The sequence below is a fragment of the Laccaria bicolor genome, genomic scaffold, assembly GCF_000143565.1.
Source record: "Laccaria bicolor S238N-H82 LACBIscaffold_64 genomic scaffold, whole genome shotgun sequence".
Lineage (NCBI taxonomy): Eukaryota > Fungi > Basidiomycota > Agaricomycetes > Agaricales > Hydnangiaceae > Laccaria > Laccaria bicolor.
In genome coordinates, this window is record NW_001889935.1 from 172165 (window position 1) to 196706 (window position 24542).

Below are 24542 nucleotides of genomic sequence, written 5' to 3' on the forward strand. Positions count from 1 at the left end.
ATCCGATGTTATGTTCCCTGGCGCAATTTCAATACAGCCCTCTTCGACGAGTCTTTGTTGCTGACTCGGACACAGACTTGAAGTGCGAATAGCCTTGGCAGACAGAACGGGGAGCGTCCACCTCGTCAACAGGTTGACAGACGTTATGGAATAGTAGCCCTCAGTCACGAGTTGTAATTTTGGCGGTTTAACCGAGCAAGACACACTCCTGGTGAATAACTGAGTTGTCGGAGTTGAATTTCCGCGATTAAATGGATGGATTTGTGCAAGATTTGTGGATGGAGAGCCATCCTGGAACTTCAAGGAAGCCGAATGAACCGAAATGGCCGCTTTCTTTTGGGGTCAGTTGTGTCTTGGCTCTCGTAATTCTTATTCGGATTAACTCAACACATCATCCAGGGACATGAGGCGGTCTTTGGGAACCAATAAATAGCTTGTTCCCTCACCTTGATTCGACCCATCCTGTGGATTCGTTCTTTCGATCCCAAGATGATTCTCAACGTTCTCCTGCCGATTCTTGCTACCTCCCAAGCTGCTCTCGCTGCTACCAACGTCCCATACGACGTCTTTTCCCATTACGGTCGCAGTCTCATCGAAAATGCGCACACATCGCAGAAGTCCAATTTGCCAGCGAAACACGTCGCTTTAAGCCAAGCTTTACAAGGGAGGCTCCCCAACACGACCTGTAACTCCTCCACGGACTACCCCATCGGCATTTTGGGTGCCGGGATGGCCGGTCTCTACACTGCCTTGATTCTCGACGACCTTGGCATTCCGTACGAGATATTGGAGGCTGATAGTACGCGAATTGGAGGAAGGATCTACACGCACCAATTTGACCCTAGCAAGGAGTTTGAATATTATGCAAGTCGTTTGTCTGTTTATCCGACGATGTCTTCTAACTATTCCTATTCAGGATGTCGGGGCCATGCGCTTCCCCCTCCCCCAACCTGGGACGCACGGCGTGATGTCGCGTCTGGAACATCTCTTCCATTACCCTCCACTCAACACCGGAGGTGATCTGGCCCTGGCAAGCAAGCTCATTCCATATTACTACCGCGCGGTCAACGGAACTGGACGCATGTATTTCAACGAAGTTCATTCCACTGTCAACGCCAACCCGCCCAGCCAGTTCGACGCCCAAGCCATGGATGTCCCACAACCTTATATCAATGCCGGTGTCAGTAACATTCTCAACGACGCTATCGGCCCGCTCGCAGAGGCACTCTTCAACGATATTAACACTGGTACGACTGCTGGCTGGCAGAGGATGCAAGAACTCGATCCTCATAGCACTCGATCTTACCTTGCGTTCAATTATACGCCGAGCGCCAAGTTCGCTCAGCAATATCAGCTACCAGAAACGCCTTTGGATGTGGATACTATCAACTGGGCTGAAACATTCGACAAGAGTACCCAGTGGTATGACAGAGCCTTAACGGAGACCGTATTGGAAGCCGTAGCTTTCGGCGACGTTCCCGGCGTCACCGTTGACTGGAAGTGTTTGAGGTAATCTTGACAACCTATTTCAATGGGCCTATGCTGACCAACTTCTCTACAGAGGTGGTTCGCGCCAGCTCCCATATACCATCAAAGCCTACCTCGACTCCAGATCTCCCGGCTCCATAAAACAAGGTGTTCAAGTTGCCAAAATCGCATCCACTGATCCCGGAAGCACCAGCTCACCCCTTATAGTAACCAGCACAACTGGCGACGCGTACACCTACTCCCACGTCATCTCCACCATCCCCCTCCCTGTTATGCGTACCCTCGACCTCACTCAAGCTGGTCTATCCATCATGCAATCCAACGCCCTCCGTCAGCTCCAGTACGGACCTTCCATCAAGATTGGCATCCAATTCACCGAGCCTTGGTGGACTACCGGTGTTGACAAGGACGGAAAACCCATCGGCATCGTTGGCGGACAGTCGTTCACTGATCTACCCATTCGGACTGTCGTATACCCCTCGTATGGCGTCAACACTCCCGGATCTGCGCCCTCCAACGTGCTCATTGCTAGTTATTGTTGGACCAACGACGCGGAGCGCATGGGAAATCTCATCAATACTGGAGCGGACGAGTTGCTTAAGGATCTGGTGCTCCGAAACCTCGCTACGGTGCATAACGTCGACTACAAGTACCTGAAGGACCGCTTGGTTGCCGTCTACCCCTGGGATTGGAACCACAACTCACTGACGATGGGTAAGCGCTAATTTTATTCTCGCTCACGGCGGGGCCTGATTTGATGCGTTCTAGGTGCTTTCGCGTTCTTCGGGCCTGGCAATTATTTGAAGTTGTACGAGAGCTTGAGCGTTCCCGCCTCAAACGGAAGGCTCCATTTCGCTGGCGAAGCGATCAGCGTCCGCCACGCGTAAGTCCCTTCTGCGGCTCTTTTCGTCGACAGAACCCTGACAACTGTCTTGCTTAATTTTAGCTGGGTCGTCGGTGCTTTAGACAGCGCTTGGGTCGCCGTGCACAATTATCTCATCATGACTCACGCGTCCCAGGATACATTGAACAAGTTCTACAACAATTGGGGAATCAACTGGGAGTGGACCAAGTCGGGTGCTGAGAGCAAAAATAACAATGGGACCCTCGCGCATGAGGACAACCTCTTGTTGGAACATCTTATCATTCACAGGTCAGACCTCTTTTCCGGTGCCTAGACACGTTATCCCCACACTCCACGCAATGGCTTTGACGCTGCTTTCGGACTGTACGACCAAGAAACATTTTGCATACTTTCACGAACACTTTTGTATTCACGCTCTTCACGCCATTTCGAGTTACTACCCACTTACGTCCATACGTTCTTGACGACTACGTTGTATATTTTGACCACTCTCCAAGATTGAGGAATAGCGAACAGCGATACCTAAGCCTGTTCATTGTCAGGACAAATGTCAGATGGAACCGGGCCCATGTGTAACCAGCATTGTGAGGTATCATATTGACGGTCAGTCAGTGTACGCAGAATGTGCACGTCTGAGCTGGTCAAGAGCTGGTACGTTCATGGTTCAAAATATTCCATGGTAGCCTTGGTAGGCAGATTAGAAATTGGCTCAAGAGGGATTTGAACCCATGTGTATCAAGCCCATATAGGGAGCGCTCTATTTTGAGTCAGCTGGCGCGAGGCGGCACTACTATGCCACTCGCGCTTTTTACAATATTTACAATGCCGGAAGGGTATTCTAAAAAGGCTCTAAAAAACCATTCCTACTCGAGTTATTCAACCTGGAGACCTAATACAAACAACCTAAATAGATAGATCCCAATGAATATAGTTCGTACAAGTATCACACAAAAAAAACCTTTGGAAATAACTCAAGAGACAATACCCATCTCAATAATTCGTGTCGATCCTTGGTCGATCCGAGTTGGATGCAAAAAAACATTTTTCACATAAGCACAGCCTGAGGGCCATAACTCAAGTGGGGTTCGAACCCAATTATGATACCCAGTTCTGACAGTCTGGAGCAAATCTGGAGTGTTGTCTTGAGTGCATATGCCCGCTACGTAGTTAGCGGGTCTTATCCTACGAGCCACCAAAGCTCTTGCGTGGGTAAGTTTAGCCATGTTTGCCCCCCGGTTCAACCCGTGTTCCTCCACCATGTCCTTTTGTTTCCAGCTCGACGGCTCTCCCGTTTCTGTTGAGCTTTCGTCTGGTCGATCCTATGTGTCTGTCGCTTGTTCGAACCGTTAGGGCTCGTTTTTCTTGCAAATCCAAGGCACACAGCAAAGCCACAATGACTAGGAGGCCACGAAATCAAGATTAAGCAGAAAAGTCAGACACCCCAGCACCCTCAAGCTTTCGCGTAAAGGTGTAAAGCCGCCGATGTTGGCACTTGACGAGGGTCCCATCAATCGGTCGTTCATTTAGAATGTGGCTGGCCCTCCAAGAAGCGGAAGTATGCTCACCTGGGGGAATTTTGAATCACTTGCTGAATGGGTTCAAAAGTGGAAAAAGTGAGTGAATCAAAAGCTTGAACATTCTGAACCAACCCCTCGCATTCTAATCTAGTGGGTTTTTTGTGATATTGAGTGAGTTTGTCGGACTGCCAACCTCTGTGCAGTGACACGCTTACAATCGTACTCAGGAGAAGGGGAAGTGTTACATCAACGATTAGTGGCGTGATGTTAGAGCATTGAGAAACAGCAACGGGCTTAGGGCAAGCTGAGGGGAAGCCTGTTCCTCTGCGGCTTCTCATTGGGTAGGCTTGATTCAAGTTGTCGGTCTCTTTCCCTTTTCTTCTTTTCCTTGCCTGCCGAGCGATGAGCAGCGTTATTCGATTTATGTATCATAACATCACTATAATTATAAACAGATTCAACGATGTGGTGGAGGTTGGGAGAACCTCTAATTTATGTGTCTACCGCTGCGAGGAGCTGGCCGAAGGCCGAGCGACGAGCAGCGTTATTCAATTTATGTAACATAAAACAAAACCAATAGTTTCGAGCGGTCGGCGACGAGCAGCCAATACCAAACAAGTAGATGGTCACTTTACAAAAAAATCCATTTCCTTCTCCAATGTGAAATGCTAGCGCTCCTTGTAGCCATCAGACGGTCACATAAATGAACTTTTTCTGTAACCCCCGCAAAGGCAAGTATTATTTGGATTGGTCAATGGAATTTAAGTACCTAATCGCGGTAGCGGGCTTTGCGCCCGAAGGCGCGCTGCGGTGGTTATGGACTGTTACACGTAACACCAGTGAGTCTGCCCTTTACATGTGTTTGTAACAAAATAAGATTCAAGTCTCGTGGGGAAGGGTTTCTGCTTTGATTTTATTTATTTGAACAACTTGAACAGCAGGTTCAATGCTGAGATTCTTTAAATTTCATACAAGCACCATGCAAAATATCTTGCTGGAAATTAGTAGAAAAAGAGGGAATCAGACCCATCAGACTAGTGTCGATGGCGAAACCTCCAAAAGCATTCACCATTCGCCGGCCTGGCAAGGCGAGCACCGTGGGAACTTGGCGAATGCTGGCGAAACTGGCAAATGGAAATTTAGGATTTCTGTGATTTTTTGCCGAAGTAACATCTTATTATCATAGTTGATTTTTTTCACAATCATTTTTTCGTCACTGCTGAGGCCAGGCCTGAGGGCTTTGGGTCTGGATAAATGTTGTCAAGATCAAAATTGGATGAGATCAATGGATTGGAGGGTCCAAATAAGTAACAACAAGTGCTTTTAAAAGGGATTTGGGGTGTCCTTTCTTACTTTGGCCTGCACTGAGGACCTATGTATATTTTATGTGCTCATAAATGTCTGTTATTCTCTAAAATTTTGACTGACTTCACCAAGTTTCGCCAGGTTTTGCCACCCCTTTTTTCATTTTTTGATTCGCCAGCCGGCTTTCACTAGGTGGCGAAAGCCAGTGAGGCGAATCGGCGAATGATTGCCAACAACACTACATCAGACCCTACTCTGACAGGAGGATCCAGAAGCATTGTATTGAGTGTACATACATGGACTCAGGCTACTAGACCATTTACACCTTTACTTAATGTATACTAGCAGCCTAAAACATTATTTAACAAAGCCTGAGTGACATGTTGGACTTCTCTTCCAACTCAATTTATTTTACCTGAAGGCTCAATGAAGCTGATCCTTTCACAAATTAGCACTGGCATCACCATTGAAAAATATCCTTTTCTTGGCCAAAACCTATCAGAGCCCATTATGGTGATTGCAGTAACTCAAGGGGTCCGGGGATTAGAACCTGCCACAGCACTCAAGGATTTCCAAGCACTGTATTGAGCTATGCAGATGCACAATGCAGTCCATTAGACCACTTGTGCTTTTACTCTGTTCTTGCATAAAATCATATTTAAATGGCCTGAGATTGAACATTGAACATTGAGTAGCCAGGCCTCTGCTCCCACTCAATTTACTTTACTTGAGGACTCAATAATGGGAAAACTGGAGCTTACTCAAGCCTTTTCACACAGGCATTACCCAAAAATATAAAAGGTGGTATGATTTGTCAGGAACTCAAGAGGGATTCGAACCCATTACAATACACAGCTCCAAGGAAGACATAGAAGCTGTAATCATGGCATGATTACTACAGTTCCCATACTGTATCATATATAGGATGCACTGGCTGAGAATATAACTTCTCAGTTATTCTGCCTTTTGGCTTAGGTGGTCCTTTGTGCATTCTAGGGACTGCTTACAGAAGCATTATATTGAGTCATGTAGGTGCATGGTGCAGACCATTTTACCACTGGTGCTTGTACATTGTATAAGTAAATCCACTTTACAGTCGCGGACAATCAAACCCCGCTTGTTTTATAACTCACGACTTGAGTATTTTGGCACAAAACTAACTTCATATTCGGACTCCTAGAGCTCGAAAACGTCAGAAAATGAATTTTCCGGGTTTTTTACACGTGATATTTGGTCGCGCCAAAATTTTGGACAATTTCTATACACCATATGGTATCTAATTATTACCCGGCACACTCGATCGCCGTCTCTAATGTGGACCGGAAAGCATCCAGGACATTGATTACTCTCTTTTGCCATTTTGAAGTTTTTTTTTGCATGTTCTTGGTATCAGTATTTGCACCAACTCCAGTACTGCCATGAGAAGTGGTAAAAAAATGGGTTATGAAGAGTCATTACTTCAATAGGATTAGAAACTCGGGCACTTATTGTCCTCCAAGACAGTCCATCTCATGATGCCGTTGTCATTTTCTGTGAATTCCCATGAAATTGGGGATCTTGATTGGTCATATCTATTGGATATTTTTTATAACTATGTACTGGACTGTAATCAGCGCTCGAAACAGAGTCGATTGCATGTTTTTCCATGTTTTTAGCGAGTTTTTGGTGGGCGTGCCAAAAATTTGGGCTGAAATTCTTGAAACTGCCCGTACCGCCTCATGGCCGGTGTGAATACTCTTCTAATATTCAATGCTAGTATATTTTCACTCTACCAAGGCTCTGGACTCAGTTTGGCGGTCACAAAAAGGGGGCACAAAAATAAGCGGGGTTTGATTGTCCGCGACTGTAGCTTGCTTTATCATTTTACACTGAAGAGCCAATATCAAAATTGGAGTATGCTAGAGCCTTACACTGGCAGGCATCACAACATACAAAAAAAACCAGTTGTCTATTGCATCAAGTCAGAAATCAAAAAATTCAAACCCATTGATATCAGAGGATTCAGGGGCATTGTGTTGAGCTAATTGGACCAGTCAGCCATTTGTATTTTTTCTATATTATTTACTAGGACTTTCACCCCAGCTGCCGAAGTGCTTGAAAGCAAAACAAATAAAAATAAAACAAACTGCCACACCTGGGCACCTTAATTTGTTATAATTCATTCTAACAAAATTCCAATGAGCTGCCTTTAAGTTAGAGTTGTACAGAATTCAATGATGGTTGGTGTACATCCATAAAAGGGTGACTCTCAGACATCAGCCCAAGGGGGATTCAAACCCACCCACTCATATACATACCCAGCTTGAAAACTCAAGGCATTGCACTGAGCTGCACTGATAGGCCATCATTGGTACTTTCCATAACACAATTTCACCAACTTGATAATGTGTGTGTCCACTGATGACTCTGCAAGCACTTGAAAGCAATTTGTTTTTCTTCTTTTTTGAAACATCTAATGACACTTGAGACAGGGTCCAAAAAATATTCAGGACAAATCTGGACATATGCACCTCCATAATTGTCACCATTTGTAAAATAGGGAAGCTGGTGTGCATCCCAAAAACATCAATTGTTAGAATTACAAAATGAGGAACAATAAGAACATTGAGCCCATTCAATTTGCATATGTAAACAATTTCTTTGTGAAATAATCTTGGTAGCCATGGCAACACCACTCAGCTGAAGGATATGTTGAAGAATAAAATAATGGAAATAACCACTTGATGTGCTTGATGTCCTTATTGTTCATCAGTTTGAAATTTTGATAATCAATATTTTGGGATGCACAACAGCTTTATTATTCAACAAGTGTCAACAATTATGGAGGTACCTTTGACTAGATCACACATTGGACCCTGCCTCAAGTGTGACCACTAACACACATGATACTTATTGTGGCATCAGGTTTCCTTCCAAATATTGAACAGGCAAGTCCGAGGTGTGACTGTAGAAATCTAGATCTAGATCACATGGTAAGGAGTCAACCTCAGTCTCAGTATAATGGACTAGATTGATGGATGTACCTAGATCACACGGTAAGGAGTCAATCTAGGTAAAGTAAGTAAGTGTGTAGTAGTCAGTAAGTAGAGTGGCTCACCTCAGTCTCAGTATAACAGACTGAGGTGTACATAGGCTAATGTATGGTATATATATACTAGGCAGAATAAAGGGTGAGCTAAGCATAAAGAGAGAGTGAAGGAAAGAAAGAAAAGGTCTGAGAACCAAACATGTTCACAGTGTCATGATAATCTCAACACTCCTCCTCACCGTGAACACTCCTCCACACATGGAGTCTAGTGCTGTTTGATGCCCAAGAATTCGCAGAATCAAGTAAAATTCTTGGTGTTGAGGGCTTTAGTAAATATGTTGGCCATATTGTCATGGGTATTGATGTAATTTAGGATAATTTCTTGGGATTGGACATCCTCATGTAAGAAATGGTGTTTGATATCAATGTGTTTGATGCAGTTGTGGAGCATTGGATCTTCAGATAGATTTGTTGCCACGTTGTTGTCACATAGGATTAGAGTGGGTTTTTCAGGTTGGTATCCAATAGTGCTTAAAAGCATACAGAGCCAGATCGCTTCTTTTGATGCTTCAAATGCGGCACTGTATTCCGCTTCACATGATGAGGCCACTATGGTTTTTTGTTTGCAAGCTTGCCAAGAGATAATGTTGGACCCAAGGGTGTAAGCATGTCCTCTGACACTTCGTCTCATGTCAAGACAGTTTGCCCAATTGGAATCAGTAAAACCAACTAGCGATATGGGGTTGTTGCTGCCTAAAGAGAGTTTATAGTCATGAGTACCAGAAAGGTAACGTACAATGCATGGCACTGTGTTCCAGTGTGCATATGTGTAGCAATCCAGATATTGGGATAGTTGCTGAACTGAGTAAGTGATGTCAGGGCATGTGCCTATGGATAAATAGAGCAGGCAGCCAACTAATGACCTGTATGGTAGTTTTTGAATGTCTTTCAATTCGTTCTGTGTGAGCTTTTTATAGTTGGCGTGTTGAAGTTTCAGTCCCAGGTCCATACGGATTGGAGCTGGGGAGGCGGTCTTCTGACCAAATTGTGTAACCATTTTGTTGATGAGAGTGGTTTGTGATAATTTAACAGTGTGGTTCAGTTGATCCCATGTGACAATGATTCCAACGACAAAGCAGACTGCACCAAGGTTAGATATTGTCCAGACCTTACGCATCTAGTGTTTAAAGGTTTAGTTCAGTCCGGTTTTTTGCCCCGAAAACATGCAACTGTGGACCGCAACCAGTCCAGGACCAACCCAGATATTGAGGGAACTGAACCGAACCACCTAGGACCAGTCTTTTGCAGTCCATGATACTGGGTCAGACCGATCCAGACCGGTTTTTTTGCATATAGTTCATGGTACCAATATAAACCATTTATATCTCAACCATTATTACTCTGAAAAATAAACAGGTCATATAGTGTAGTAAAGCATGTAAATACCCGTCGTTCTACCAATTTGTAAGAGGTTTAATGAAGATCTGACATAGCTATGACTGAAACTGAATTACATCTCCTCAAGACTCAGGCAAAATTTAATGTGGCAACTGTAAATTATTTGATGCATACCATACATTAATAGATGGTGAGCATATTTCCATACGTATAGTTTCAATATCCAAAAATTGAATCAAGCAAAATGATGAAAATTTGAGTGAGTTAGAATTAAAGTCATTCTGGTACAAGTTGCACAAACAAGTATTTATACCAAAATGGATTTGGTTATATCTTTCTCAGTTCTTCACCATTTTTGATGAACCAAAAACCTAATTAAAGGTAATAAACGTGGTTACAATGCTATGTAACACACGTGACGATTTAACCAGTTGCAACCGATTTAAACTAGTCTTTGAATGGTTTTAATAGATTTTTGAAATGAGGCAACCGGCAACCGGACCAGCCCCAAATTTGGGCAACTGCAACCGAAAAAAAGACTGGACCATGGTCCGGTTCAGTTCGGTCCACTGGGTTTTTACGGTCCTATGGACCGAACCTTTAAACACTATACGCATCTGGTTTTTGAAACACTCCTTTTAGTCCTTGTTGCTCACAATGGATAGGAAGTTGGCCACATGTACGGTGGCCATGATTGTTCCACTGTCATCCTGTAATAAATGCAGGACTCACATGAGAGGTGAGTGAATCCCCAGGAAAGCATCTGTTCATTCATGGTTTGATTCCATATCCTCCCACTCTGCTTCATGCCATATAGTCCCTGTTGGATCATCCATATCCACTCCTCCTGTCCTTGCTCCTTAAAACCTCGCAGTTGCTCCATGTACTGAACTTCATCTTCTGGAAGTAGGCCATAGAGGAAAGCAGTCTTTATATCAACTTGTTGTGCATCCCAGTTTAGCTTAGCTGCGATGTGTAGTAGAATATGCCAGGACTCCATGCGCACAGTAGGTGAGGTTGTTTTCATGTAGTCCTTCCCAAAAATTTGTTCAAAACCTAAAAACACGACACACACCTTCCATCTTACAGCTTTGCCAAGTTCATCCCTTTTAATTCAGAAAACAGGTTTCCCTTTTCAAAAATTTGAACCCTGAGGAACATCACATCAGGGAACTAATTTGTAGATACCCATGTCTCATAAGGACTTCAGTTCATCTCAGTAGAAAGGATTTGATCGATTTGTTCTGCTTTTTTGTCTCTGAGGTTCAGGGTTGGCAAAGCTCCTTGATTGCTGCATCTTTGACTATAGTGGGTGCATTTCATGATGCCTCCTCTCGAAGATCCTGCAAGGTCTTCTTTCATTCAGCTCTGGTCACTTTAACTCTTACTGCAGCATCAGCAGATTCCTGTATTGCTTTCTCAAGTTGTGAAGGTCCAGCAACTAGGGGTTTGTCTGCAATGTGACTGGAGCGATGCAGTGGGGTTTCATCTGGTATTTGTTGCTGGTTTTCGGCGATAGGTTCGATCTGAGGGATGGGGTTTTCAATCTGAGAGGTTGTGGGTTCGGCGTTTTGAGTAGGGTTATTTTGTGGGGGGTTTATAGGCAGAAGCAGCTCGTTGTCATCTTTGTCAAAAAAAATGGGAGTGGGAGTCACACTTTTTACAATTGATTCTAGGGATGTTGCTTTGAATGGAATTTTGGTTTCTGGAGGCAATGGAGAATGGCCATCGCAGCTTTCTAGGAACTGCACATGGTAAGAACTATAAACCTTTTTGGTTTCTCAATGGTAGCATCTGTACGTTTTTGAGTCTTTGTCATATCTGACTCAGATGAGGACACACTCAATTGATCTTTTGTAAACTTTTGGATTATGTTTGTTTTGGATCAATACGAAGACTCTGCAACCAATTTCTCACATGTAGGAGTAGTCAGGTTGTCATTCACACCACTTTTGCCATGGGGTTGCACCATTGAGTGAGTGAGTTGTGGTTTTGTCCTGAAGATGACCTGCCGTAATGTAGAATTCATCCCATAAATTTGTAGGGCACTTCACATAAATTCACATAGTATGTGCTTTTGCCATGAGTGTATGGTGCATCTGTTTGACGCGTCCAATGTGAGCTGAAGTGTAGGGTGCTGTGAATAATTGGTTGGTGCCTCTTGATTCAAGCCAGTCACACATCACATTGCTCTTGAGTTCTCTGTTGTTGGTAATATATGTTCCCCACCTTCAAACCTGTTTTGAGTTCTCTCCCATGTGGTTAAATAATTGAAGGCGTCACTCTTCCTTTTTAAGGGAATTGGCCATACATGACTTGTGAAGTCATTGACAACGTTCATAATGTATTCATTTCCTGTTCTTGATTTTATGGCATGTGGCCTACTAAAGTCTAAGATCCACCCACACCTTCTCTAATTTCCTTGTTGCTCTGTGCCCTGGCCCTTCTTTGCGATGTTTAGGAATGAGTATTTTCATCTGTTTACCCAGGACACAAAATTCGCATTTAGGGGGGTCTTCATGATGAAGATTTGGGGGCATACCTGGTATCATCCCGCTCTTGACCATGTCTCAAATTGTCTGATAATTTGCATGACTGAGGCAGTGATGCAAGGTTTCAAGACTCAGAGAATGTTGTGCTGTAAGAGCATGCTCAGTGTGAGCAGAATGTAAGACCAGGGAGTAGAGATTTTTGGTGGGGAGAAGGGTTCCGCAAGTGATGATTGCGTTGGTGGATTTGTTGGTGATCCAGCATGCTTGTTTGTCAAAGTGGGCGACAGCTTTGTTGTCCCATGCTAGAGTGCTGACTGAGATTAAGCGGACAGTAGCGTTGGGAATATAAAGTGTGTTTTGCAAAATTATATATGCACCACGCGCAACATGCAACTTGATGTCACCAATACCGAATGCAGTGATTGATGATCCTCCAACACCCTTTACTGAGTGTGTGGCAGTTGGTTGAAGCGTCAGGAAGTCTGATTTTTCTGGTGAGATGTGGACTGTTGTGCCAGTATCAATGTAAAATGGGAGATTATCAACTGAGATGGGGCCATGATTTTTCTTGTGAATTGGTGAGATTTCAGATAGTGTGGCAATGTCAGATGGTTTCATATGTGTGTTCCAATTGACAGTTGTTTTCAGCTCCTCCTCAAATGCAAACCATCCTTCATACTGGATTGATTCAATAGGTGCAGCGGGAGAAAAACTGTCTGGGATAGCATCAGACACGATTCCTGCAAATTCAGCATTGGGCGTAGGCATAGATATGTCCACAGGATCAATGTGCACAATAAATGCCTTGCTGCTGGAGTCTTTCATGGTGACTGAGACTTTCCCTGGAGTTGAGGCATTGCTATTACCCCCTGCCTTCTTATTTTCCTTGTCCCTCTTATGAGCTGCAATGGACTCTGCTACATCAGCAAAACAACAACAACCTTGGTTTACCTTGGAGGCTTTGTAATCTTTGCAAAACTTTGTGATGTTTTGCTCCACCTTCCAATGTTGTAGAATTATATGATGAACTGTAGAAAAGATGTCAAACTATCTAGGACTATATAAGATTGAACTGAGGTTGCTGAGTGAATGTAAGGCTGAAGTAATGTTTGTAACGACATTGGAAAGTCGACTGAAAGATTTTAAACATTCTAAAGTTGATCCAATATAGAATATAATACATATAACACGTTACAAGTCTGCGAAGCTGTCAGACCCGTCACATGAGAACTCGTCAACCTCATCCGTTGAGTCACTGATATCCATCTCATCAACCTCGGACTCATCTTTGTCCTCGTACCCATAGTCACCCTTCTCCCTGTCACATGATGAACCTTCATCCTCACCAGAGTCATCCTTGCCACTCCCTATATCCCCAGTTGCCTCCACCCCATCCATATCTTCTTCAGCCCCATCATCCATCTGTTCAACTTGCTCCTCAGTGTCGTCCTCCACAACAAGATCCTGTGAGGCAGCAGGAGGGGTGAAGTCATGGGTAGCTTTATGTCCAATACCCCTGCTGAGATACCTCATCACCATATCTCGATCAGCAAACCTAAAGGAATGTAAGCACAATAAAGTGAAAAAGGAATTAAAGAAAACTTACATGCCGACATAATATCTGAGCCACTCCTCCTCGTCTTTTTGGTTGTGAGCAATGGAACAGCCCAGGAGTTCTCAGGAATGGCCTTGTGAGAAAGCAGGCATGAGATGTGCGGCTCGAATGATATCGTTGGGGTCCAAGAATCCAAATGTGCAGTCTTCCTTTCCATTGAAAAATCTGATGTGGGGCAAACAACGGGCTTTGAATCTGCTGTGATACTCGGTGTTGTGACCAAACCAACAAACCCACAGGAAGTCCATCGTGTGAGTGTTGCCTGGTGATGTTGACTTGGGGTCAACATGAAAGATGTTGGCATGGAAGATACCAATGATACGAGCATACCAATATGGATGTGATTCTGAAGTCCCAGGTTCTTCGTTCGTGAGGACCATGATGTTGCAGTGCTCAGAATAAGGGTTCAGTGTATCCTGGAGTCGCCGCATGTCATAGCTGGTGTAATTTATGTGTAAGGTCCTGTGTTTGTAGAGTCTCTTGTGTTCGAATTGGATTGTTGATAGATCTTGATCTGTGAAGTTGTTGTCATTGTTCTTGGTACCCAGTATTTGTGCCAGAAAATGGTCTTTGAGCAAAGGGACAAAATTCTATCATGTCTTCAGCATATCAAAGCGAGATACAAACCAGAAATAAGTAACTCACATGAAGCATGGGGTCACCAGCATTTTTTGAAAGAAACTTCGGAATATGCTCGAATGATCTTGCCCAGTTGGAAATTTGATAGTGATCTTTTGGTGTAATATTTCAGAGAGGGTCGTCGACAATTTTTGTAGCTGAGTGGGTGCTACTTTGGCAGTAATGCTTGGGGTCTGGTGCACCGTCTGCTGAATGTTCCAAAGCTTCATGTTGCCACTTTTCTTTCAAACTTGCATTGTGTAGAAAACATTGGTGTTGTTCCTGTTTGGTAATTTGCCTCTTGAAACCAATGTTTTGTAAAAAATTATCTGTTGTACTGTAGTAACAAAGTGTTGGGAGAATATAGTCACAATGAGAATGATTGTTAAGACCAGCAGTCTCATAATGAGACTCTGCCTGAGAAACATTTTGTAGAGTACAAATGGCATGTCTGAGTCATTCTATGTTACATAAGCACGTGATCACATGCAAACAATGATTAATGACATTCAGGGCATGTCAAAATCTTGTTCTTTGCTTGTTCTTTCATCCCCACCATCATAGTTCCTCTGTCCTATCATTCCTTGTGCTTCTCCCTCTATGCCACAACACAGGCACAGCAGGGAGGTGATGCCTCAAGATGAACTTGAGCCAGCATTGAGAGGCAAACGACAACAAGACTCTGCAACCAAAGTTCAACAAAAAAAAGGAAAACAACAAAGTACGTAGATTTTATTTGTAGCATTTGGAGTGCTCGTGCTGCAAGTGTACTCAGAAAGGCCAAAACAACAAGGGGTGAGAAGGTCAAGCCATTTCGCAACTTTGCAAAATGGATTGGCCGCCCTGAAAACCCTTTCATCTCTTTTGGGTCTGTTCTAGGGCTTATTTGTTACCATCAGACAAAGATGCTCCACCTTTATAAGTTTTCCGTGAACTTCAAATGCATATATTGACTAACGACTCTTTACAAAGGTCACTCACAGACCACAATTAGTGTTTAAAGGTTCAGTCCATAGGACCGCAAAAAACTGGTGGACCAAACTGAACCGGACCATGGTCTGGTCTTTTTTTCGGTTGCAGTTGCCCCAATTTGGGGTTGGTCCAGTTGCTGGTTGCCTCATTTCGAAAATCTTTTAAAACCGTTCAAAGACCGGTTTTAATCGGTTGCAACTGGTTAAAAGGTCACGTGCGTTACATAGCCTTGTAACCACGTTTATTGCCTTTTATTGGGTTTTTGTTTCATCAAAAACGGTTAAGAATTGAGAAAGATATAACCAAATCCATATTTTACCCAAGTCTCTAGGAGATGTAATTCAGTTTCAGTCATAGCTATGTCAAATCTTCATTAAATCTCTTGAAAATTGGTAGAATGATGGGTATTTATATGCTTTACTATTTTATATAACCCGTTTATTTTTCAGAGTAATAATGGTTGAGATACAAATGGTTTATATTGGTATAATAAATTATACGCAAAAAAACCGGTCTGGATCGGTCTGAACTGGTATCATGGACTGCAAAAGACCGGTCCTAGGTGGTTCGGTTCGGTTCCCTCAATATCTGGGTCGGTCCTGGACTGGTTGCGGTCCACAGTTGCGCGTTTTCGGGGCAAAAAACCGGACTGAACTGAACCATTAAACACTAACCACAATGAATGTATGCGGATTTACAAACTGATCGAAAAGCACCCTGGGTGGAAGAGTATACTAGTGAAGATTGGCAGGGGTAATGAGAAGTGGTCTACTATTCTAGTGGATGAGGTGCGTACTTTCATTTGACTTTCTATATGCGCAGTTGTGATTCTTATGTTATTGCAGATAAGAGGACAGCTCCTTCCAGCCAAATAGGTTGTAATTGCTTGGCGCTTCACCGAGTCAATGGCGGTACTACCATTTCCAGAGCTGCGGATGAAAGAGATGTTGTTGCTGACACTGAACGTCATGAGAATCTAGGAAGATCAGCCTTGCCCAGTAGTGTTTAAAGGTTCAGTCCATAGGACCGCAAAAAACCAGTAGACTGAACTGAACCGGACCATGGTCCGGTCTTTTTTTTGGTTGCAGTTGCCCCAATTTGGGGTTGGTCCGGTTGCCGGTTGCCTCATTTCGAAAATCTTTTAAAACCGTTCAAAGACCGGTTTTAATCGGTTGCAACCGGTTAAACGGTCATGTGCGTTACATAGCCTTGTAACCACGTTTATTACCTTTTATTGGGTTTTTGTTTCATCAAAAACGGTTAAGAATTGAGAAAGATATAACCAAATCCATATTTTACCTGAGTCTCTATGAGATGTAATTCGGTTTCAGTCATAGCTATGTCAAATCTTCATTAAATCTCTTGAAAACTGGTAGAATGACGGGTATTTATATGCTTTACTATTTTATATAACTCGTTTATTTTTCAGAGTAATAATGGTTGAGATACAAATGGTTTATATTGGTATAATAAATTATATGCAAAAAAACCGGTCTGGATCGGTCTGAACCGGTATCATGGACCGCAAAAGACCGGTCCTAGATGGTTCGGTTCGGTTCCCTCAATATCTGGGTCAGTCCTGGACCGGTTGCGGTCCACGGTTGCGCATTTTCAGGGCAAAAAACCGGACTGAACTGAACCTTTAAACACTATTGCCCAGTGATGAACGTGAAGGTAACGGTGGTATACTCATAACCTATCTCTGACCACCATTGTCCATTGCGCTAAACTCATTTCATTTAGATCAAAAGAACATCTTGCCAGCTATGTCAAATTCCAACACGGAATCGAACTCCCAGTACAACAACGACACCAGCTCTTGTTCAACTACACCACACCTCAATTGCATTTTCCATGACGGCGTTCGAGGCAAAGCTCAACAATACATTCGCACACCTCAATAGGTGACCCGTTTGTCCTCAACTTGGGGAAGCCTTAGTCCCATCACGCCAACACCCAATGGAAAGGCAAAGAAAGCTCAAGGGTGGAAGATTCTGGCTGTAGAGACTGCCACACACACACTGCAGAGTCGCAACACCCAATGCATGGCGGTCACTTAGTGCTCAACATCAACAATTTTTTTTCTTGTTGAATCTCGAAATACTCATCCGACTTTCAGATCAGAATGGATTGCTCACATACATGCTTGCCACTTTCGCTCATGCAACATTCAATGTCCTCATCACCTGCTTATTCCCTTTCAGTTACTTTTCTGTTGTAGGCTGTTTTTGTCTTCATGTTTTCTAGGACGTGTAATAGTATTGCATCGTCTAATAATATTGCTTTCCCTCACTTTCCTAATTTGTAAGTATAAATTATTCCAAGTGACAAGTGTCAGAATCTATCCTGAAGACAACCTTGGATTACCTTGGAATGTATACCATACTTTCAAGACTTCACATAGTGACCAATTATTTACCCTCCTTCCAAGGTGAACAATGTAATGGATGGTCTACATACTTTTTTTTGGCTTTCATTCTTTGCTTAAACTTACAATTGTACCTCAATCTTGCATACTTCATGCAATCATTGTTTCACCTTCCAACTTTGTTGACACCAGTGTATAATACAGTAAGGTTGGCCTAGAATTCTACTACATTAGTGCTGATTGGTCGCATTGTAGCACTTTACATTGTGATGTAAGGTTTATGTGGTTTTGCTGATGTATGGTCTTTCCCTCCATTCCGCCTCCAGTTAGAATGCAGTAAGGATGTGTGTGGCCTGAGCATTTGCAGCTGGTACAAAAGGGGGCATTGGAGGAGGTAGACCTTGAGGATTTGGATTGTTGAACCGCTAAGGCTGTGGATTCGGTGATCTGGTCATTGTGGTTTCGTTTCAATGTGTCTGTGTCATGTAGAGATTGTTCAGTCTCCAGTAGGAGTAGGATGTCCTCAGATGTATAAGCACCAGACTTGGAGTTAGTGAGGCTGGTGGATACAGTGGTGTGAAGGTGCAGAAAATCCTCGAGCACGTTCATGAGTGTGATACAACAGAGGAAGTTTTGGTTGAGGGTTCCAATGGTGAAAGCCTGCTTAATGTCTTTGCAAATTTGGTGACCCATCTCAGGAAGAGACATGTCCTTTGTGCATTTAGCAGCTAGCGCTTTTTGCAGCAAATTGACCTGACAGATTGGTCCCTTGTTCTTGTGTCTCGGTTTTAAGGTGGTCCAAGCTGCCTTCACCATAGTAGTGCTGCCATTTTCGAGCTTGATGTAGACTCGTTCACTGGGGTCGATGCTTCCAGCGATGATGGACCAGGCTTGGTGATTGTTCGTGAGCCAGGTCTTGTGTGCACATGGTTCAGAAGTAGCTGAGGGGATAGGGGAATCACCTTCAATGTAATAAAAGAGACAGCTACCCATCAAGTGGATAAGCATGTCCTCGTACCATTGTTGATAGTTCCCTTTTGCTTTGCTGAGTTTATTGGCAGTATATGGGGTGCTGGAGTGGTTTAGAGTAATAGATGGGTGTGACTCATCACTTGCAAGAACAACAGTCATATTTGTTGGGAGAGGGGTTTCGACTGTTTCAGGCATAGTGGTGGTAGTGAGTTAATGAGAGGTTTGAAGAGCCTCAAGGCAACAAAGAATATTTGATGTGTCCTAATTAGGTAGTGTGTCGAGTACGCGTCCAGAAGATCTAGTGTTGCCGGAGCTCAGCTTAGCTCGGCTCCCGCTCAGCTTTGCCCAAAGCGGGCAGTGTGGGAGCTTGGAGCTGAGCTAAGCTGCCAAAATGATGGCTCCAGTTCAGGCACAGCGGCTCAAATCATGGCTAGCTAGCAGCTCATCACCAAAAAAAGGAACCTTTACTTTAGTGTTGCAGTTACAGTCAAAAACCTTTAATAAATGAATGGAAGTAATCCAAAGGATAACCATCACTCTCTCAAGTACCCTGATGTCTCTTTGTCACTTTTTCTGGCCATAAAATTTGAGAGATCTGGTTACCTGTATGTGTGACAGCATTTGTTTGTCACATGTCACAACCAAAAAGTCACATATATAACATATCAGCTCTGTACATGCGAGCTCTTGCTCGACAGCCTTCAAAGTTGGCAGAATAATTAGCTACATCAGTGTCCATATTGAGGTCAATTTTCAGAGTAAGAAGGCTTGTACTGTCAAAGCTATGGTTTTGTTTGTATTGTTACTTCCAAAATAGGATACAAGCCGTGGCTGAGCCAGCTATCCCATCAAGGAGCTGGCTCATAAGCGGGGTGCAGCCGCTGGGGACGCCCAAGCGGTGAGAACAGCTCCGCTTGGCTACTTTTGGCTTGGCTTGCGTGGCTCAGCCAAGCCGAGCCAAGCTCCGGCAACACTAAGAAGATCATGTGAGATAAGATGTGATAGATCAGTTTCTTCCATCACTGTATGTGACTAGTGGCCCATAACCTGTAGAAATCTAGATCTAGATCACACAGTAAGGAGTCAATCTAGGTAAAGTAAGTACTAGAGGCTGACACTTAGCAGTGGCAGCAGTCACCTTGCTTGCTGACAATTCAGTTCCTGTAGCTCTGGATCCCAGTGCTACCTATCAACAAAAACTTCTGCAGTAAGAGTATTGACCTGCTTGTCGCTGAACTGCTTTGCAGTTCACTCCTCGCAGATTGACTTATTTTCAACTTGAAAATTCATGAAAATAAACTGCAGTTGCAAGAAAAGTGACCCATTGTTTATACATGTTTGCTTGCTCACATGCGCATTCTGCAAGAAAAGAGCCCATGGCCCCTAGGCTTGTTGTTTGTACATGATTGTCCACTCATGTGCACATTCTGCAAGTCAGAGCCCATGGCCGCTAGGCTCATTGTTTGTATCTGTTTGGTATTTATGACCTTGGGAGACCTTGACAAGCAAGGTGAAGTGTGTATTGGTAAGTAGAGTGGCTCACCTCAGTCTCGGTATAATGGACTGAGGTGTACATAGGCCAATGTATAGTATATATATACTAGATGGAATAAAGGGTGAGCTAAGCATAAAGAGAGAGTGAAAGAAAGAAAGAAAAGGTCTGAGAACCAAATGTGTTCACAGTGTTATGATAATCACAACAGTGATGTGTCGGTGATTGTACTTTATAACACACCTTCCAGAAATAATTTATAAAAGAACAGAAGGAATTGATGCATTAGCCCAGGGGGATTCAAACCTGCCAATTTCACCCAACTTCCCCAAGGATTAGAGGTGCTGTGAGGTTGAGCCAGTGGACCGCTAGGCCATTTGTGTTTTTCTATATTATGGATTCATTGCCCTCAGAAATGCCTGAGAGGTGTCCATCCAAGTGCTTGAAAGCATAGATATGTATAGCATTGTCAATGACCACCTATAGTTATGTATGCAAATGTGCACAGATGATGTGGGCTGATTGTTATACTACTGGGGACCTCTCTAATTTGTAACACATACATACAGAAATAATTGTTTAGTGAAAGTGCATCCATGGGAAAAAAATTGTTACACCATCATCAATATAGCTCAAGGGGGATTCGAACCCCTACCAATCTACCCTCACCCAACTGCGCCCAGCAAGATTTAGACTTGGAGGCATTTGTGAAGCTGAGCTAAGTAGCACTGGACTGCTGCAGCTCTAGTTTACTTATGTTGTATCAAAATAATTGCTCAGTGGAAGTGTGTTCATGAAAAGATATAAATTTGTATCATCCACAGGATGACAGCACAAGGCCAGTCTACCCTCACCCAACCTCCCTGGCAAGATTCAGAGGTATTTGTGATGATGAGTTACTGCTTGGCTATTTACTTACATCATATCAAAATAGATGTTCAGTAGTGTAAGTGCATCCATAAAAAATAACTAAAAAGACTCATGAATCACAGCTCAAAGGGGATTCAAACCCTACCAATTTTCACCCCCAGCAAAATTTGTGAAGTTGAGCGACTGCTAGGCTATTTACAGCTTGGGTTTACTTATGTTGTATCGAAATGATTGTTCATTGATGTGCATCCAGGAAGAATAAAAAAGCTGGACTGATTGTTATTGATAACAGCTCAAAGGGGATTCAAACCCCACCAATCTACCCTCACCCAACTCCCCAGGAAGATTCAGAGGTGTTGTGAAGTTGAGCTACTATGTGCTTGACTATTTACAGCTCGAGTTTACTCACATTGTATCGAAACAATGTGTAAGTGGAAGTGCATCCATAATTTAAAAAGTAGAGGGTTTGCGGGGTCCATTTCACAGCACAAAGGGGATTTGAACCCCCACTAATTTCACCGGTACCCTCCCCTGGCAGGATTCAGAGGTGTTTGTGAAGTTGAGCTACTACTTGGCTATTTACAGCTTGGGTTTAATTATGTTGTATCAAAACAATTCAAGTTGTTTAGTGGAAGTGCATCCATAAAAAACAAGTCATGGCTGAGGCACAGATCAAAGGGGATCCAAACCCCACCAATTTCACCCTCACCCCCCCCCGGCAAGATAAGATTCAGAGGTGTTTGTGAAGTTGAGCTACTGCTTGGCTATTAACTTATGTCATATCGAAACAATTGTTTAGTGAACATGTGTCCACAAGAAAAATTCATTCCCAATATGGAACAGCTCAAGGGGGATTCGAACCCCCATCAATCTACCCTCACCTCAGTAAGATCCAGGGGTGTTGTGAAGTTGAGCTAACACTGGACTGCTTGGCTATTTACTGCTTGAGTTTCCTTACTTCATATCGTAACAATTGTTTAGTGAAAATGCATTCATAAAAAACAAGGTATGGGCAAAGCACAGCTCAAGGGGGATTCAAACCCCCACCAATTTCACCCTCCTATGGCAAGATTCAGATGTGTTTGTGAAGTTGAGCTACTTAGCACTGGACTGCTACAGCTCGATTCATTTACTTACATTGTATTGAAACAATTGTTTAGTGAATGTGTGTCCATAAAAAAAAGTAAAGGTTCACGAGACCCACAGCTCAAGGGGGATTCGAACCCCCACCAATTTCACCCTCACCCAATTCAGAAGTGTTTGTGAAGTTGAGCTACTACTTGGCTATTTACAGCTCGAGTTTACTTATGTCATATCAAAACAATTGTTTAGTGAATGTGTGTCCACAAGAAAATTTTTCATTCCCAATATGGAACAGCTCAAGGGGGATTTGAACCCCCCACCAATTCCACTCACCTGATTCAGAAGCATTTGTGAAGTTGAGCTACTGCTTTGGCTATTTACAACTCAAGTTTACTTACGTCATATCGAAACAATTTGTAAGTGGAAGTGTGTCCATAAGAAAAGAAAAATTATGACTTCATTGAATGGTCAATCCACAGCTCAAGGGGGATTTGAACCCCACCAATCTACCCTCACCTTGGTAAGATTCAGAGGTGTTGTGAAGTTGAGCTACTTAGCACTGGATTGCTACAGCTCAATTCATTTACTTATGTTGTATCAAAATAATTGTTTAGTGAAAGTGCATCCATAAAAAAAAGGAAAGGTTCATGAGACCCACAGCTCAAGGGGGATTCGAACCCCCACCAATTTCTACCCTCACCCAACTCCCCTGGCAAGATTCAGAGGTAAGTATTTGTGAAGTTGAGCTACTTAGATTTGTTTACTTACGTCGTATCGAAACAATTGTTTAGTGAAAGTGCGTTCATAAAAAACAAGTTATGGCAGATTCCAGAAGCACAGCTCAAGGGGGATTCGAACCCCCACCAATTTCACCCTCCTACGGCAAGATTCAGATGTGTTGTGAAGTTGAGCTACTTAGCACTGGATTGCTACAGCTCGAGTATACTTACGTCGTATCGGAACAATTTAAGTAGTTCAGAGCGTGCCGTCCATAAAAATACTCGAACACCCTACAGCTCAAGGGGGAATCGAACCCACCAATTTAATTTCGTCCTCGCCTATAGTAACTCCCCCCGGCGAGGTTCAGAGGTGTTTGTGAAGTTGAGCTAGCCAGTCTTTTTTTTTTTTTGGCGGTAGACCCACCGGCAGAAATAGAGTCGTCCATCTGATAGTCAAAGTAAGTATATATCTTTGGCATTAGCAATAGCATTCAGCTGGGGTACGCCAGTACACGATTATCTACCCCCGCGACAAATTGCAACAACCCAAGCTCCAAAGACCCCAAAATTCGAGGAAAAGAATGGTGGTTATTATATAAATACCGTGGTCCCCCAAATTACACAAAACTCAAAGTGAAGCGCAGCTTCATCTTCTCGTTTCCCCCAATTAATTAACCCCCTCCAACCAACCCCAAACACGCGCTTACTCCCTCTCGAAATGTTTCCCCCGCTTCGGATCCGCCCTCCTCTTCTCGATTGCTTTGCGGAGTTTATGGTATGGACGTACGACGATGACGGGGACTGGGGAGTGGGAGAGGCAGTATCTGTTGGATTGGGTTATTAGTGTGGGTTGGGAGAAGAGGAAGAGTAGGGAAGGGGAGATGTAAAGTGGACGGATCGAACACCCAGAAGGAGTTGGATCGCTCAAAAACGAAACGAAAGAAAGAAAGACTTTACTCACTTGCTAACGCTCCCGATCCCACCGATCCCTCTAACCCATGGTCTGCGGCCACGGGTGCCGACGACGACGGAGTCGGGGCGGTAGAGGGCGATGAGGCGATCTAGGGTGTCTGTTATTTTTCCGGGGATGTATTCGAGGATTAGGGAGAGCTGTTGGTGTGCGTTAGTTGCGGATGATATGGCGACGTATAAAAAAGACGGCACACGACCACCAACGCCACGCCAAGGCTCACCTTTCTATCAACAGCAAACTCCGCACTCTTCTCCTGCACACTCCTCATCAACTCCCTCGCCTCCTCCCTAACACCATCATGATCCCTCTCCAACACATCCTCATCCACACCCCTAAACACGATCAACTCATCCCCATCCTGTACTAAACTCTCCAAACACCACTCCAGTGCCTCACGGCCCGATTCGTCGGGGGACGCAGCGCAGAGGAAGACGCGGGTGTTTCGGGAGCGTTGGTAGCCGGATGATTTTGCGGAGAGGGTGAATGAGAACATGGATGCTAGGGGGTTTTCGAAGGTGTCGAAGGAGACTTTGGGTGTGTATGCCGTTGTTGTTGTTGTTGAGGAGGGACAGGAGAGGTGGGATGTTGCGCTGTTGGGTGGTGGGAGAGGTAGGGAAGTGTGCATTGGTGTTGGGGGCAGGGAGGATTGGGGTGATTGCGTCATAGGGGAGGTGGGTCTGGAGTGGTGTTTTAGGGCGCTGCGGAGGTGGGCGTGGGTGTGGGTTTGGTCGGTGTCCATCGTTGCGGGGGAGTTTTTCTTGGTAGAA

At 43.9% G+C, this 24542-nt stretch overlaps 9 protein-coding genes across 9 annotated transcripts; 1 reads left to right on the plus strand and 8 right to left on the minus strand.

Annotated features, from left to right (window-relative positions):
• Nucleotides 1-489: 489 nt before the first annotated feature.
• Nucleotides 490-2666, plus strand: LACBIDRAFT_314821 (uncharacterized protein; the record flags this gene model as incomplete). The annotated part of the gene is made up of 5 exons (XM_001889229.1): nt 490-864; nt 917-1509; nt 1562-2202; nt 2257-2371; nt 2435-2666. The coding sequence occupies 5 exons, from the start codon at nt 490-492 to the stop codon at nt 2664-2666; spliced, it is 1956 nt and encodes a 651-aa protein (XP_001889264.1).
• Nucleotides 2667-3640: 974 nt separating this feature from the next.
• On the minus strand, nt 3641-4208 carry LACBIDRAFT_314822 (uncharacterized protein; the record flags this gene model as incomplete). Its single annotated transcript, XM_001889255.1, has 2 exons — nt 3641-3887; nt 3943-4208. 2 exons carry the CDS (start codon nt 4206-4208, stop codon nt 3773-3775), a joined length of 381 nt encoding a protein of 126 aa, XP_001889290.1. The 3' UTR covers nt 3641-3772.
• A 7453-nt stretch (nt 4209-11661) lies between these two features.
• Nucleotides 11662-11942, minus strand: LACBIDRAFT_314825 (uncharacterized protein; the record flags this gene model as incomplete). The annotated part of the gene is made up of 2 exons (XM_001889256.1): nt 11662-11830; nt 11908-11942. The coding sequence occupies 2 exons, from the start codon at nt 11940-11942 to the stop codon at nt 11662-11664; spliced, it is 204 nt and encodes a 67-aa protein (XP_001889291.1).
• Nucleotides 11943-11985: 43 nt separating this feature from the next.
• On the minus strand, nt 11986-12168 carry LACBIDRAFT_314826 (uncharacterized protein; the record flags this gene model as incomplete). Its single annotated transcript, XM_001889257.1, has 1 exon — nt 11986-12168. One exon carries the CDS (start codon nt 12166-12168, stop codon nt 11986-11988), a length of 183 nt encoding a protein of 60 aa, XP_001889292.1.
• A 1116-nt stretch (nt 12169-13284) lies between these two features.
• LACBIDRAFT_314827 (uncharacterized protein) lies at nt 13285-13632 on the minus strand (the record flags this gene model as incomplete). Its single annotated transcript, XM_001889258.1, has 1 exon — nt 13285-13632. The coding sequence occupies one exon, from the start codon at nt 13630-13632 to the stop codon at nt 13285-13287; it is 348 nt and encodes a 115-aa protein (XP_001889293.1).
• A 138-nt stretch (nt 13633-13770) lies between these two features.
• Nucleotides 13771-14362, minus strand: LACBIDRAFT_314828 (uncharacterized protein; the record flags this gene model as incomplete). Its single annotated transcript, XM_001889259.1, has 2 exons — nt 13771-14298; nt 14354-14362. The coding sequence occupies 2 exons, from the start codon at nt 14360-14362 to the stop codon at nt 13771-13773; spliced, it is 537 nt and encodes a 178-aa protein (XP_001889294.1).
• Nucleotides 14363-17891: 3529 nt separating this feature from the next.
• LACBIDRAFT_334482 (uncharacterized protein) lies at nt 17892-18833 on the minus strand (the record flags this gene model as incomplete). Its single annotated transcript, XM_001889260.1, has 1 exon — nt 17892-18833. One exon carries the CDS (start codon nt 18831-18833, stop codon nt 17892-17894), a length of 942 nt encoding a protein of 313 aa, XP_001889295.1.
• Nucleotides 18834-23125: 4292 nt separating this feature from the next.
• Nucleotides 23126-23293, minus strand: LACBIDRAFT_314830 (uncharacterized protein; the record flags this gene model as incomplete). Its single annotated transcript, XM_001889261.1, has 1 exon — nt 23126-23293. The coding sequence occupies one exon, from the start codon at nt 23291-23293 to the stop codon at nt 23126-23128; it is 168 nt and encodes a 55-aa protein (XP_001889296.1).
• Nucleotides 23294-23505: 212 nt separating this feature from the next.
• LACBIDRAFT_314831 (uncharacterized protein) lies at nt 23506-24514 on the minus strand (the record flags this gene model as incomplete). Its single annotated transcript, XM_001889262.1, has 3 exons — nt 23506-23626; nt 23764-23912; nt 23996-24514. The coding sequence occupies 3 exons, from the start codon at nt 24512-24514 to the stop codon at nt 23506-23508; spliced, it is 789 nt and encodes a 262-aa protein (XP_001889297.1).
• Nucleotides 24515-24542: the final 28 nt, after the last annotated feature.